This window comes from Microcebus murinus, chromosome 28 (assembly GCF_040939455.1).
Source record: "Microcebus murinus isolate Inina chromosome 28, M.murinus_Inina_mat1.0, whole genome shotgun sequence".
Taxonomy (NCBI): domain Eukaryota; kingdom Metazoa; phylum Chordata; class Mammalia; order Primates; family Cheirogaleidae; genus Microcebus; species Microcebus murinus.
This window is the reverse complement of record NC_134131.1, coordinates 14,729,732-14,745,284: the sequence shown is the minus strand read 5'-3', so window position 1 is coordinate 14,745,284 and position 15,553 is coordinate 14,729,732. Positions and strand designations below refer to the sequence as shown.

Below are 15,553 nucleotides of genomic sequence, written 5' to 3'. Positions count from 1 at the left end.
GGGTAGAAAAATAGCGTCTGCCTTTATTCAAGTCTGGTCCCCCGCCGCTGGGGGACCCGGCCCCGGGGCCCGGACGCAGCTGTCCAGGGCTTGCTGGAGGGCCCGGGACACCCGCTCCGCGCGCTCCGCTAGCCCCCGGGGCCGGCGGACGCAGGGCCCCTGCAGAGCCCCCAGGAAGTCGGGCAGCTGCGAGGGCAGCGAGAAGACGGGCACGGCGCGGAAAAGGGAGGGCACGGCGTCCGGTCGCAGCAGTCCGTCGAAGCAGGCCCCGACGTAGCGGCCCGGCGCCCGGCCCTGCAAGAAGTCGGGCAGGACGCAGCTGAGCGAAGCGGCGAAGGCGTCGTGCGGGCCGTGCGCCCCAGGCGCCAGCGCCAGGTCCTGCAGCCACTCGCTGCACATCGCCACGGCCCCGGGCGAGAAGAGCAGGACCACCACGCCGCCCTCCTGCAGGGTCTGTAGCCGCTGCGCGTGGAACCAGGCCAGGGCCCCCTGCGCGCTCAGCTCGCGCCGGCTCCACAGGTCCACGGCCACGCGCAGCGGCAGCCGGCACAGCGCCGACGCCAGGACCCCCACCAGGCGCTCGAAGCCCGCGTCGTCAGCCGAGTAGAGGAGCAGAGCCGCGGGGGCCCTGGCGCTGGCTGCCGCAGAGAACAGAGAGGGAGGGGGGAGGTGAGGTGCTCTGGCCCAGCCCTCCGGGCAGGCGCGGCCCCCCCGCCCCGCGCTTGTGCCCACTCACCCCCCGAGCGGACGTCCTGCTTCAAAAACCTCAGCCACCCTGTTAGAGGAGATGGGCGGAGTGGCTGGTGAGTTTGGGGGGCAACCTTCCCTCAGAGAACTCCCAGGCTCACTCCTCCTGCCCCTGGGGAATGGGGGAGACCAGAAGTGCTCACCTTTCACATGGTCCTTCTTGAGGAGGAGGAGGAGGGAAAGCACAGCGGCAAAGAGCAGGCAGGCCAGCCACACCAGGGCCCAGCGCTTGTGGATGTCTGGGAGACCCAGAGAAGAACGTTAGAAGAAACCTTACGCGTTCAGCCCTTCCTAGAGACTTAGAGAAATGAAGTGATTTGCTCGGAGTCAACTGGGAGGTAGTGTCAGAGCCAGTATATAAGTATAGCTCCATCTGTTTGGGTGGCTTTTGGATAAGTGACTTCACCTTCTGCCCCAGTATTCACCTCTGTAAAATCGGGATAACAATAGCACCTACTTCATAGGGTTGACGTGAGGATTAAATATATTAATACACACAGCAGTTAACACAATGCGGAGCATTGTAAGTGCTCAAATGTCAGCTAATATTATTGTCCCCTAAGCCTAGGGTTGCTGGGCCCTTGCTTGACCTGGCTGTACTGGATGTCTGCAATAGCCTCCTAAACTGGTGTCCCTGCCTTGTCTTTTTTTGCTCCCAGTCTGTTCTCCACATGGCAGTCTCAGATCTTTTTTTTTTTTTTTTTGAGACAGAGTCTTGCTCTGTTGCTATGGCTAGCTTACAGCCTAGCTCACAGCAACCTCAAATTTCTGCGCTCAAGCGATCCTTCTGCCTCAGCTTCCCGAGTAGCTGGGACTACAGGCATGCGCCACCATGCCCGGCTAATTTTTTCTATATATTTTTAGTTGGCCAATTAATTTCTTTCTATTTTTGGCAGAGACGGTGTCCCCCTCTTGCTCAGGCTGGTCTCGAACTCCTGAGCTCAATCGATCCGCCAGCCTCAGCCTCCCAGAGTGCTAGGATTACAGGCATGAGCCACTGCTCCCAGCCTTAGAGATCTTTTTAAAATATAAATTTGACTGTAATTCTTAAGGAAACTCCTGCTGCTCCAAATGAAATACAAATTCCCTACCAGCTCCTGCATCTTCATCTCATGACAGAGGCTTGCCTGTCTATGACTCTAGCCACACTTGCCCACCTTGGAGTTCCTCAGAAAAGTGCCCCACAGTCATTACAAAGATACATCTCTACGCCCTTCACCTAGCTCAGCCTTCAGAGTGCAGCTCAAATCGTTTACCTGAACCCCTCACCCCGCCTAGGTCAGGTCCCCATTACATGCATTTACAGACTCAACACTTTTTCGTGCTTCAGTAGCTCACACTGTTGTAAGCTCACACTGCTCTAAGTATTGAACAGCTCACACTTAAACACTATGTAAGTGATTGGCTAATGTCTTGCTAGTCTTCTACAGGTGGGGGCAGGGATTGGATCTTTTTGGTAATACTGAGATCTCTGCAAGCTCTCATGCTTTTTATTTATTTATTTATTTATTTTTTGAGACAGAGTCTTGCTTTGTTCCCCAGGCTAGAGTGAGTGCCATGTAATCAGCCTAGCTCACAGCAACCTCAATCTCCTGGGCTCAAGCAATCCTGCCTCAGCCTGCCAAGTAGCTGGGACTGCAGGCATGCGCCACCATGCCCGGCTAATTTTTTCTCTATATATTAGTTGGCCAATAATTTATTTCTACTTATAGTAGAGAGAGGGTCCCGCTCTTGCTCAGGCTGGTTTTGAACTGACTTCCAGCAATCCTCCCACCTGGGCCTCCCAGAGTGCCAGGATTACAGGAGTGAGCCACCGCACCCGGCCTCGTGCTTTTTAAATCCATGAGGGAATGACCCTCTGATTTATCTGAGCCCAGGGAAGGACAAGGCCGTTACATGTGCTGTTCCCAGTGGGAGTCCCTGTCAAGATTCCAGCTCCTGGTACAGAGAGAAAGGGCAGTTCTTATAATACTCACACTTGTGCATGGGGCAGGCCCACAGGGCTCCCACGTCATCATCCCACAGCTGTAAGACACAAATAGAACCCAGTTCAGGCCTCCAGCTTGGTGTTCAGCACCCACCAAGTTCTGATGATGGTGCTCTCCAGATTCCCAGCCTCCGCTGCGTATATTTTCCCCCAACACACTGCGGGCTCCTGCAGGCTGCCCCGCCTCTGCTTGCGCTCTGCGGACTGCCTAGCATGCCAAATCTGGCAGCAGTGAACTTGGGGATAGGAACTGTTTCTTCTACTCTTAACGTCTCCAGGGCTGAACATGAAATAAGCACAGACAATAGGGCAGTGCTAGTTTTAGGGCCCTTCGACCTCCTACTCACCTGCACACACTGGCCTGACTGCAGGTCTAGCAGTAACTGCTCTCCGAGGTGAGCTGCTCTCTGCCAAGCCAAGAGATGAGTGGGCTGTTACCTGGGGGTGGCACCCACCTGGCTGCAGCCGGGCAGAATGGGGGGGGGAGACTTCTGAGAGGCCACCACACAGGGCCCGGCACTGAGTCACCCCCACATCCCCAGAGACCCGCACAGGGTGGGCGGCTGGAGTGAAAATTAGGCCAGGTGTGAGAAGGTGCTGGAGAGGTCTGCGTTGGAGGGTTCCCCAGCCCTCACCGTGGAGGCCCCGCTGGGCAGGGAAGTGCAGCCGCTGGGTTCCAGAGCACAGAGTGACCGGCTGTCCTGGGGCCCTCGAGTCTCCACCAGCAGCATGTCATCCTTGAGGGGTCCCAGGGAGTCTAGAAAGGGGGAGAGGCCACTCTGACCAAAACCCCTTACTAGGAATGGCCACTTGCCCTGCCCCCGTTCCCTGACCTTCACCCCCAGGAGCCAGTTCACCTGCCCCAGCCGCCTTCAGGCTCCACTCACCAGCCCACAGGCACTCTTGCAACTGCAGCTTCTCCCAGTGGCTCACCTGCTCAGAAGGGGCCAGGGTTAGTGGCGCCAGGAAGAGCCAGAGCCAAGGCCAGAAAGGCCGGAGGCCTCTCCGGTTGGGAGTCTATACTCTGGCCCTGACCTTAGGCAGGTTTGAGTTCCAGGTGGGTGATTGGGAGTCACTCATCTTTCTTAGCCCAGGCTTTGTGAAGTCGTCTGTGGTAAAGGGTTTTTTGTCCCTAAGAGCTCTTTTCCTGCAAAGCACTTCATATATTCTCTCACCTGAATACCTTCTCAATGAGAAGATTCCCTTTTCACCTGATGCACCTCCACACACTTAAAATTGCAAGCCCAATCCTCCCCATCTTTCTAGCTCCTCCCATAGTATTTGCATGCAATTTTCATATGCTGTGTCATTTACTCACAATGTCTATTGTCTGATTTTCCCCATTAGAACATAAGTTCTATGAGGGTGGGCATATTTATTGGTCTTGTTCACTGGCAGATCTATCACAAGTGCCTATAACAGTGCCTAGTAGATGCTCAATAAATCTTGAATGAGTGACTATTTTTATGATCACCCCTTGAAGTAGTAGAGCAACCCACTCTACAGGTGGGGAAAGAGAATAATGATAGCAATAATAGAAGCAGCTAACATTTATGGAGCATGTAGTCTGTACTAATCCCTAAGGCTAAGCACTTCTCTTATTTCATATTCACAACCACTCTATGAAGTAGTTACTATATTATCATCTGCAGGAAACAGATGACTGGAGACTAACGTTTAGAGAGGTGAGGACACTTGTCCAGGCTCCCATGCACCTCCAGAGAGGAAGCCATAACCCTCGCACCTTAGGGGCCCAAGAATAAAGGCGGGGGAGAGAACAGTGACTTGTCTGGGGGTGTGCACAGCTCCTGCCCCAGCCCAGCTCTGGCACGCCTTTCTGACCTGGACGCAGAGGTTAGGGTGGCCTTTTAGCAACGGGAATTCGCGGGCCTCCTGTGGAAAGAGGGCAGCGGGTGGGATCACAAAAGGGGGAGCCCCACGTTCCCCACTCTCCCCTCACCCAGGGTGCCACCTAGCTTACGTTCACAGTGACATTCTCCCAGGGCAGCAGCGGGACCAACGGCTGGCAGGGGCCCCCGCCCGGCGCCTGCCAGCACAGCGCGGCCTCGGCGTGCAGCCAGCACGGCGCGTCCAGCCGCCAGCTCCGCGGGGAGAGCAGCCGCAGCCGGGCGGCGCGCCAGGCGTTCCGCAGCGCGCGCGGGTCTGCAGGGACAGGGCGCCGTCACCGCGCACCCTGCGCCCGCCCCCGGCACCGCCCCCAGTCCGCCCTGGCTCACCTTCCCTGAAGGGGCACATGTCCGTCCTGACCGAGTCTGGCTCCAGGGGCCACACCTGGAAAGGAAACAGGGCTCCGCTCAGATCGATTCCAGCCAGACAAGCCTCCCTGATGAGCACCTGCTGGGCCCGCCCCAAAGGCCCACAGGCACTTCCCAGGTAGCTGGACTGCAGGCTCCCGCCCAGCTAATTTTTCTATTTCATTTTTGGTTTTTATTTTATTTATTTGGTTTTTTGTTGTTGTTGTTGTTTGTTTTTTGAGACAGAGTCTCACTTTGTTGCATGGGCTAGAGTGAGTGCCGTGTCGTCAGCCTAGCTCACAGCAACCTCAATCTCCTGGGCTCAAGCCATCCTCCTGCCTCAGCCTCCCAAGTAGCTGGGACTGCAGGCATGCGCCACCAAGCCAGGCTAATTTTTTCTATGTATTTTTAGTTGGTCAATTAATTTCTTTCTATTTATAGTAGAGACGGGGGTCTCGCTCTTGCTCAGGCTGGTCTCGAACTCCTGACCTCAAGCAATCTGCCCAACTCGGCCTCCCAGAGTGCTAGGATGACAGGGGTGGGCCACGACGACTGGCCCAGTAGATTTTTTTTTTAAAGAGCATCTATTATGTGCTTAGCCCTGTGTTAATCACTAAAGAAAATAGTTTCTTTATCAAACCTTTAAGAGCACCACTATGTGCCAGGCACTGTGCTTGGCAGTGAGGACGTTTAAATCACAGGAAACAGGCCGGCCACGGTGGCTCACGCCTGTCATCCCAGCACTCTGGGAGGCCAAGGTGGCCAGATCTTTGTCCTCAGGAGTTCGAGACCAGCCTCAGCAAGAGCGAGACCCTGTCTCTACTATAAATAGAAAAAAATTAATTGGCCAACTAAAAATATATAGAAAAAATTAGCCAGGCATGGTGGTGCATTCCTGTAGTTCCAGCTACTCGGGAGGCTAAGGCAGGAGGATCGCTTGAGCACAGGAGTTTGAGGTTGCTGTGAGCTAGGCTGACGCCACAGCACTCACTCTAGCCTGGGCAACAAAGCGAGACTCTGTCTGAAAAAAAAAAGAGTCAAGGGAGAACCAGCCCCCCACCCAGGGAGCCACAGTGTGCACCCCAAAAAAGAGCATGGAGAATGGTGGGAGGAGGACATGGGGGAGGGCGTCACTCCTCTCAACATCTTCCCAGCCCCCTCTCACTGGCGCCCAGCTGGACTCGGCTCCTACCTGAACACAGAGGCAGGGAACCAGGTCTGTGTGGTTCAAGGTGATGGTCTGTGGCCCAGTCTGCGGGACAAGCAGAAGGAGGCAGTCGGAGAAGTTAAGGAGGAAGAAGAAGGGGAGGCCAGAGTCAAGGAAACCAGGCAGGCAGAAGTTCCCTGGCTCCAGGTATGCCCTCTTCAAGGGTCCTCTTGGATAATGCACACACAGCCTTGCCATGGGCACCCCCCTGGAGTGGGCATGGGCTCAGGGAGCGGGAGGCCTCACCAGGTTTCTGTTCCACCAGGGCTTGGGGGGGCCCTGGACCTGACTCCAGTACAGGGAGAGGCCGAAATGCTGCTCCTCAGAGACGTTCAGCACGAGGCGGACATCTTCACCCTCCGCAGACACACTGAGCCAGGGCAGGGCTGGTGAGGGGCACAGAGAGAGAGGGCAGCTTACACCTCCTGCCCCTCTACTGCATGCCCAAGCCTGCGCCATACCCACCAACTGTTCCCTTATGGGTTTTTTTGGTTTTTTTGAGACAGAGTCTCACTTTGTTGCCCAGGCTAGAGTGAGTGGCATGGCATCAGCCTAGCTCAGAGCAACCTCAAACTCCTGGGCTCAAGCGATCCTATTGCCTCAGCCTCCCGAGTAGCTGGGACTACAGGCATGTGCCACCATGCCCGGCTCATTTTTTCTATATATATGTATATATATATTAGTCGACCAATTAATTTCTTTCTATTTTTAGTATAGACGGGGTCTTGCTCTTGCTTGGGCTGGTTTTTTTTTTTTTTTTGAGACAGAGTCTCGCTTTGTTGTCCAGGCTAGAGTGAGTGCCGTGGTGTCAGCCTAGCTCACAGCAACCTCAAACTCCTGGGCTCAAGCGATCCTATTGCCTCAGCCTCCCGAGTAGCTGGGACTACAGGCATGCGCCACCATGCCCGGCAAATTTTATATATATATATATATATCAGTCGGCCAATTAATTTTTTTCTATTTATAGTAGAGACAGGGTCTCGCTCTTGCTCAGGCTGGTTTTGAACTCCTGACCTTGAGCAATCCGCCTGCCTCGGCCTCCCAGAGAGCTAGGATTACAGGCGTGAGCCACCGCGCCCGGCCTGTTGTGTTTTTTTTTTTGAGACAGAGTCTCACTTTGTTGCCCAGGCTAGAGTGAGTACCGTGGCCTCAGTCTAGCTCAGAGCAACCTCAATCTCCTGGGCTCAAGTGATCCTCCTGCCTCAGCCTCCCAAGTAGCTGGGACTACAGGTATGTGCCACCATACCCGGCTAATTTTTTCTATATATATTATTTGGTCAATTAATTTCTTTCTATTTATAGTAGAGACGGGGTCTCTCTCTTGCTCAGGCTGGTTTCGAACTCCTGACCTCGAGCAATCCGCCCGCCTCGGCCTTCCAGAGTGCTAGGATTACAGGTGTGAGCCACCGCGCCCGGCCCTCTTATGTTTTGAGTGCCCAGACCAGTAAGATTTGCTGACCAGAACCTTCTAACTTTCTCTTGCACTGATGGATTTTCCTTTTGAGTTCTTTCCCCCAGAAACAGCAGAACCTCCCTGCAGCCCCGAGTTAGCTACCAAGCCTCACACCACCTGCTTGTGCAGAGAAGACCAGATAAGCGACACCCCACCACACAGATCACACCAAGGACCCACTGTGCAACCTGCTCCCCGCGTCCCATCTGCACACAAGGCAGAAAGAACGACTCATATGACCAGTATGAACCCCTGGCCCATGATACTACTACAATCCCTGCCCTGGGAGGGACTATCCGCCATTTTGATCATGCCATGTATGTACTAGCATGACTTCCCACTGCGCATGTTTGCCCTGCACACTGACCCAAAAATGTAATGATGCTAACTCACTTCATGCATTATTCATGAAACCTACAGAAAGACCCCATTGGCTGGGGAAGCAGATTTGAGGCAGTCCATTCCTCCCACCTCCCGGTCGATGCATCCTCCACAATAAATCTTTTCTTTTTTTCCTTTTTTGAGACAGAGTCTCACTCTGTTGCCCACGGTAGTGTGCCGTGGCATCAGCCTAGCTCACAGCAACCTCAGACTCCTGGCCTCAAACCATCCTCCTGCCTCAGCCTTCCAAGTAGCTGGGACTACAGGCATGCGCCACCATGCCCGGCTAACTTTTTATATATTTTTTTAGTTGTCCAGCTCATTTCTTTCTATTTTTTTAGTAGAGATGGGGGTCTCGCTCTTGCTCAGGCTGGTCTTGAACTCTGGAGCTCAAAGGATCAATCCTTCCGCCTCGGCCTCCCACGGTGCTGGAATTATAGGCGTGAGCCACAGCACCGGGCCCTGTGAGCCCTTTTAAACAAATCATTTTCCTCTGCTTAGAGCTGTGACCTCTCTAACCTATCTGCTAGGACTCAAGTCTTTAGTTATTCTGCTACAGACACAATGGCCTTCTTATCATCACTTAATACTAAGACACACTCCTGGCCCCAGGCCCTTTGCACTGGCCATGCCCTCTGTATGGAACTCTCTTCCCTAAGAAACTCACCTGGCTTCTCCCTCACCTCCTTCAGGTCTTTGCTCACTAAAGTGAGGCCATCCCTGACCTTTCTATCCCCCTTTCTGGAATTTTCTCCTAAGCTCTAATCACCATCTAACTTACTACATACTTCACATCTCCATGTGTTTCCTGTGTCCTCCCTCACCCCAACTCCAACCCCAACTCCCAGATCCAAGAGGGCAGGGATGCTTGTCAGTGCTGTTTATTGATCTATATCCAGTGTCCAGGGCCATGCCTGGCACAGAGTAATTAATAAACATTTGTTGAATAAATGAATCAGTATCTACTGAATGAATGAAGCAAGGAAACGTGTCGTGGTGTGTACCTGTGTTTCCAAAGCTCTGGGGTGCTCAGTGGTGCTCATTGCCAAAGAGGCAGGCCAAGTTTAATTTTAAGAAACCAAAACGATGGCCGGGGCACCGTGGCTCACGCCTGTAATCCTAGCACTCTGGGAGGCCGAGGCGGGCGGATTGCTTGAGGTCAGGAGTTCTAAAACAGCCTGAGCAAGAGTGAGACCCCTGTCTCTACTATAAATAGAAAGAAATTAATTGGCCAACTAATATATATAGAAAAAATTAGCCGAGCATGGTGGGGCAAGCCTGTAGTCCCAGCTACTTGGGAGGCTGAGGCAGGAAGATTGCTTGAGCCCAGGAGTTTGAGGTTGCTGTGAGGTAGGCTGATGCCACGGCGCTCTAGTCTGGGCAACAGAGTGAGACTCTGTCTCAAAAAAAAAAAAAAAAAGAAACCAAAAAGAAAGTGAAGTTGAAAAAAATTTAATAGCTCGGAAAAACATCACAATGTTTTTATCTTAATCCGAGTGCTAGTTATGCAAGTGTATACATATGTAAAAACGAATTGCACTAGACATTAAAATTAGTGCACTTTACACACTTTTATATATCCATATTAATACACAATAAAAAAGAAAATAAAAGGCCAGGCAACCGTGCTCATGCCTGTAATCCTAGCACTTTGGGACGCCGAGATGGGAGGATCGCTTGAGGCCAGGAGTTTGAGAACAACCTAACCCACATAGCCAGACACCATCTCTACAAAAAATTAAAAATAAAAAAATTAGCCAGACATGGTGGCACATGCTTGTCATTCCAGATACTCAGGGAGGCTGAGGCAGGAGGAGCACTTGAGCCCAGGATTTTGAGGTTGTGGCGAGCTATGAATGATGTCACTGCACTATAGCCCAGGCAACCAAGTGAGACCCTGTCTCAAAATAAAAATAAAATGCAAAAACAAAATCCAAATAGTGCATGGAAAAAAAATCAGGACTTTGACTTTCTTTCTTTTTTTTTTTAATATTTTTATTTTATTTATTTTTTTTGAGACAGTCTCACTCTGTTGCTCGGGTTAGAGTGCCATGGCGTCAGCCTAGCTCACAGCAACCTCAAACTCCTGGGCGCCAGCGATCCTCCTGCCTCAGCCTCCTGAGTAGCTGGGACTGCAGGCATGCGCCACCATGCCCAGCTAACTTTTTGTATATATTTTTAGTTGGCCAATTAATTTCTTTCTATTTATAGTAGAGACGGGGTCTCCCTCTTGCTCAAGCTGGTTTCGAACTCCTGACCTTGAGCAATCCGCCTGCCTCGGCCTTCCAGAGTGCTAGGATGACAGGCGTGAGCCACCTCGCCCAGCCGGAACCTTGACTTTCCTAGCTCTTATTTCAGGGTTAGTATAATTTTAATTTTGATATGTGGAGGAAGGTATCATAATCTTGACAATGCTTTAGGCCTCTAGATGTCCCTGAAACTAATAAATATTTGGTACAAGGAATGAGAGATTTATCTTTATATTCCCCAGTGCCTAGCACAGAGTAGCAACCGCTGTAGTCCATGAGTTATGAGTGAATGAATGATGTGGGAGACCTGAAGCAGACTCCAAGGGTCCCTCACACTTCAGACCCGGCCCCTCCCTCCTCCCAGCCCACTGGCCCTAGCCCCTACCCCAGCAGCTCTGGATGCTGTTCCGGACTTCGAGCCCCCTGCAGTCTGGGGAGAGATCACAGAAAAGCCTCCAGTAGGGCTGGGGGCCTAGGAAAGAAAGGGGGCCATCTGACCCACAAGGGGCTCAGAGAAGGGTTCCCTGTTCCCCAAATCCCACCCACGTCTATCCAGTGCTCAAAACGCCTTCCTCGGGGGCTGGTAAGCGGTGTCACCCAAGAAAAGAAGTCTCAAGGGACTAACTGCCTGAGAGCAGATGGGACCATGCAGAGGGAGAAAGCAGGAGGGGAGTGCCTGGAGGGGGACAGAGACCAGGGAGGCCAGGACTGGGGACCCCCGGGGCTCTGTGGCCACTTACCGGGCAGCTGCAGGGTGAGGTTGAGTTCCTTCTGATACCTGGGCTGAGTGTAGGACCAGATCCGCATCTCACCCCCCAGGGCAGCCTCGAAGCAATCAAATACTACAGAGCCCTGTGAGGAGGAGAGGAGTGTGGGGAGGCTGGTGCCACAGGGCTCAGAATCCAAGCCAAGGGCCATGAGCCCATCGGTGTGGACCACTCTGCCCGCCGACTGCTGTCCCCAGCCAATGACTATGTTCAGACTGCAGAGCCTGGAATCTACCCTCCAAGTTTCCTTCAAGGGTCCCAATTCTGAAGCAAACATCCTCAGTAACGTTGAGCTTGAGCCCCTGTGCCCACCCCTGCTGTCCTGGATCACCTGGCCAAAGCTACAGAGGAGGAAAGACACCCCAGCACGAATGTGGGGTGCCCCCCTGGACAAAAGTGGTTCTCACACCCAGTGCCTCCGTGGTCGTTGTGAGGTAGGCCAAGCAGATGTCCTCCCGGTCAGCAACTTTCCACCTAAGAGGATACTGGCTGGGGGGGTTAGAGGGTGGAGGGGAGTCAAGAATCAATTTATTTCTTTTTTTTTTTGAAACAGAGTCTCACTCTGTTGCCCAGGCTAGAGTGCTGTGGCGTCAGCCTCCCTCACAGCAACCTCAAACTCCTGGGCTCAAGCCATCCTCTTGCCTCAGCCTCCCAAGTAGCTGGGGCCACAGGCATGCGCCACCATGCCCGGCTAATTTTTTCTATATATATTTTTAGTTGGCCAATTAATTCTTTTCTATTCTTAGTAGAGATGGGGTCTCGATGTACAAAGGAAGTTACGCAAATAGCCAATAAGCATGTGAAAAGATGCTCTCAACTTTATCAGAGATGTTCAAATTGAAACCTCAATGACATACCACTACATACTTAGCAGTACAGCTAAAACTTAAAATCACAATGCACAGAACTGGCAAAGATGAGAAGTGAGCAAAACTCCCATACCCTGCTGGCAGGAGCATGGAATAGCAGAATGGCTCCAGGACATTGCGTGATGATTTCTCACTAAGTCAAAGGTAGGAGGTAGGACTGTTCTTATTCCCATTTGACAGACAGAAAAACTGAGGCATGAAAGGCGGAAAGAACTTCCCCACGGCTCTGATCAGAATCAGGACTTAAAAGAGATAATGCTTGCAAAGGCGTTTTTATAGATTTCATATTGAGAAGCTGGTTGTTGTTGTTATTATTTTGCATACCACAGACTGACCGGGCTGCACACGGGCAGCAGGGACTTGCACCTCCAGCAGGACGCAGCGGGTGGCAGGGTAGGCCTGGAAGGAGAGCACGACTTGGGCCTGGAGAGAGGCTGTGAGAACAGGGCAGGGGTCATTCAGGCCCAGGCGCCCCAGGAAAGACCCTGCCAAGGGGCGGCTGGGCTGGCCGGGTTCTGCTCACCATTCCTGGGCTCCTCAGGCTCTTGGTCGCCTGCTCCTCCAGACTTCTCCTCGTCTTCGGGCTCTTCCCAGTGCCCTAGAAGAGCCCGAGAACAAGGCTCAGGGGAGGCCCCTGCGCTGGGCTGGTTTCGGGCTTGGCTTTCCTGCAGGCTCGGGGAGTCCCCGCAGGCTGGGGGTCCTCCAGCAAGTGTCCTCCAGGAGTGCACCGAGCACTTGCCTGCAGACTGCCCCGCCCTCGCGCCCACCCCGGGCCCTGGGACATGCAGGGCCACAGGGTGGCTCACTCACCACCCACGGCCAGGTGGACAGCCACACGGACGCAGACGTTGCAGTCGGTCTCCTGGTGGCACCTGAGCACCAGCTCCGCCTGCAGGTGTGTGGGCACCAGCACAGGGCCTGGGGCGGGCAGGATGCTTCCAGGCAGGCAAAGCACATCGCCATCTGTGTGCGAAGAGGAAGAGGGAGGCGGGAGCTGAAGCCGTTTGGGACTCAGAGTTGGGTGGTGGTGCTTGACACTTTCCAGAGGGCCAAGGAGCTTGGCTCTTCCCGGGCTGAGGCTGGGGGGGGGAGGGCAGGGGACGGGGACTCTCATGGAACTCTCCTCCCTTCGGCCAACCCGGGAAGGTCTTTTCTCTGTACTCACCCCAGAGGTGGCAGGAGAGGCCCTGGGAAGGAGAGGAAGGAAAAGTCAGAGTTTAGGCCGGGAGAGGTAGCTTGCACTTGTCATCCTAGCACTCTGGGAGACCGAGGCAGGCAGATTGCTCAAAGTCAGGAGTTCGAAACCAGCCTGAGCAAGAGCAAGACCCTGTCTCTACTATAAATAGAAAGAAATTAATTGGCCAACTAGTATATATATAGAAAAAATTAGCCAGGCGTGGTGGCACATGCCTGTAGTCCCAGCTACTCAGGAGGCTGAGGCAAGAGGATTGCTTGAGCCCAGGAGTCTGAGGTTGCTGTGAGCTAGGCTGACGCCATGGCACTCTAACCCGCGCAACAGAGTGAGACTCTGTCTCAAAAAAAAAAAAAAGAAAAGTCAGAGTTTATGCGCCCAAATCCAAGCACCTTTCTCTGCCTGAGACCCTTGCCCAACTCTTTCTGGGGCAGCCGAGTCCAAGCCCCTCCCAGAAGAAGGCAGATCGGCTCTTTCCCCCTCTCCCTACTCTTCTCTTCTCCCATCAGTACCAGACAGACCAGCCCGGGCGGTTCTGGTGGCGGCAGCAGTGACAGGAGCCAGGCTAGGGCTTTGCTGGGCCAAAGACTGAACTCCCCAACCCTCCCAGGGCCCCAAACTCACCGGAGAGCAGTAGGCGGTGTCTTGAGGCTCCACCAGCCTCTCCAGAGAGAAGACCACAGGGCTGCGGCCCAGTGCCAAGGACAGCAAGAACCAGGGCACGGGCATCTTCCAGGTGCCAGGCAACACCGAGGCCTGAGGCCCGGGCCTGCCCCCCCGAGGGGGGGCAGGCTCCCCAGCCCTGACCCCACTCAGCCCCGTGTCTGAGCGACAAGGGTCAGAATCCCTTCCCAGCTTCTGGGGTCCCAGTGCTGCCGGGTAGCTTGTGCACTCCCTCTCCCAGAGTCTCAGTTCCGACTCTTATCCTAGTTCCAGCCCAAGTGCTTTCCTTTCGCTTTGGCTCCCGGCAGGCAGCAGGCTGTTCCCGCCCCTGTTGCTGTGTCCCTCCCACCGACACCAGGCCTGGGAGCCAGCAGCCTTGGACTGGGGTGGTGGCCCAGCCTCCTCCTTCTATGGCTCTCCTCCGCCTCTGCTGACACCTGGCTGGGAGGGGCCCCTGAAAAAGGCAGGCCAGGCGCGGTGGCTCACGCCTGTCATCCTAGCACTCTGGGAGGCCCAGGCGAGTGGACTGCTTGAGCTCAGGAGTTTGAGACCAGCCTGAGCAAGAGCGAGACCCAGTCTCTACTGTAAATAGAAAGAAATTATGTAATCCTAGCTCTTGGGAGGCCGAGGCGGGCGGATTGCTCAAGGTCAGGAGTTCAAAACCAGCCTGAGCAAGAGCGAGACCCCGTCTCTACTATAAATAGAAAGAAATTAATTGGCCAACTGATATATATATAAAAAAATTAGCCGGGCATGGTGGCACATGCCTGTAGTCCCAGCTACTCGGGAGGCTGAGGCAGGAGAATCACTTGAGCCCAGGAGTTTGAGGTTGCTGTGAGCTAGGCTGATGCCACGGCACTCACTCTAGCCTGGGCAACAAAGTGAGACTCTGTCTCAAAAAAAAAAAAAAAAAAAAAAAAGAAAGAAAGAAATTAGCCAAACAACTAAAAAAGAAAAAAATTAGCCAGGCATGGTGGCATGGTGGCACATGCCTGTAGTCCCAGCTACTCGGGAGACTGAGGCAGGAGGATTGCTTGAGCCCAGGAGTCTGAGGTTGCTGATGCCACAGCACTCTAGAGTGGGCAACACGGTGAGACTCTGACTCAAAAAATAAATAAATAAAATAAAGCCAGGGCCAAAGGGCACCAGAAAGCAGACCATTCACCACTGCCTGACCTGGGCTGAAGTGGGGTTCAGGGAAAAGAAACCCGGGACTCAGAGCCAGGCCGACAGGGGTCCCATGGGTGCTGCCGCCCAGGGCTGGTCGTGTGATGGGGGACACCTGTCTGAGCCTCTGTGTTTCCCTCTCTTCTCTTGGAAGAGTCGCAGTGAGGACCAAGGAAATTGTCCCCTGCTCCTTGGCCTGTGGGAGGCACTGCTGGTGGGGGTGTGGGGGTCTGGGCCTAACTCTCCCCCGGCAGCGTCCTGCTGACCCCAGCCATGCCAGAGAAGCACACTGCATTTCTTAGTTTCTCTACCACGTTTGCCTTTATTCATCTTTCTGGACCTTCGTCTCCTGACCCACCTGTGTCCTGGCCACGCAGAGCCAAAGCCTCTTTTCCTGGGCCCAGTCTTCCCTCCCTCCACTCTGAGCAGGGCCCTGGTACAGGAACCGGAGCTCTCTGCCCCCCAAGGGGGGGTTGTCCAACCCCCCCACCCCAGGCACCTTCCTTCAGAGCTGACTTGGGGTCAGCTCGCGCCCCCTCTCACCCTGCCACCCCCCCGGCCGCCCCCCCCCGCCCCCCCCCCCGCCTGGACTGCAGCATTCCAGACTGCTCTCCTG

General features: G+C 54.0%; 1 protein-coding gene across 6 annotated transcripts; it reads right to left on the bottom strand.

Moving 5' to 3' along the window:
• Positions 1-3: 3 nt before the first annotated feature.
• Positions 4-14,051, bottom strand: IL17RC (interleukin 17 receptor C). Of its 6 annotated transcripts, none has more exons than XM_012760585.2 (19): positions 13,732-14,051; positions 13,081-13,102; positions 12,726-12,878; positions 12,439-12,513; positions 12,240-12,349; positions 11,020-11,131; positions 10,665-10,751; positions 6,443-6,582; positions 6,182-6,241; positions 4,972-5,026; positions 4,716-4,897; positions 4,577-4,627; positions 3,622-3,667; positions 3,370-3,491; positions 3,082-3,141; positions 2,724-2,772; positions 891-986; positions 737-775; positions 4-638 (listed from the first exon to the last, which is right to left on the bottom strand). In XM_012760585.2, exons 1-19 carry the CDS (start codon positions 13,834-13,836, stop codon positions 28-30), a joined length of 2,175 nt encoding a protein of 724 aa, XP_012616039.1. In that variant the 5' UTR covers positions 13,837-14,051; the 3' UTR covers positions 4-27. The 6 variants fall into 6 exon arrangements, with proteins under 6 accessions (XP_012616039.1, XP_012616043.1, XP_012616042.1 ...); XM_012760589.2 differs by having other exon boundaries at positions 10,665-10,709; XM_012760588.2 differs by lacking the exon at positions 737-775.
• Between the last annotated feature and the right edge of the window lie 1,502 nt (positions 14,052-15,553).

Bases quoted from the DNA above. Each gene is read 5' to 3' on its own strand.
- IL17RC (XM_012760585.2), bottom strand. From the start codon at position 13,836: ATGCCCGTGCCCTGGTTCTTGCTGTCCTTGGCACTGGGCCGCAGCCCT. The intron at 5,027-6,181 runs GTAGGAGCCGAG...TTTCCTTTCCAG, and splicing joins TTCCCTGCCTCTGTGTTCAG to GTGTGGCCCCTGGAGCCAGA. The intron at 776-890 runs GTGAGCACTTCT...CTCCTCTAACAG, and splicing joins CAAGAAGGACCATGTGAAAG to GGTGGCTGAGGTTTTTGAAG.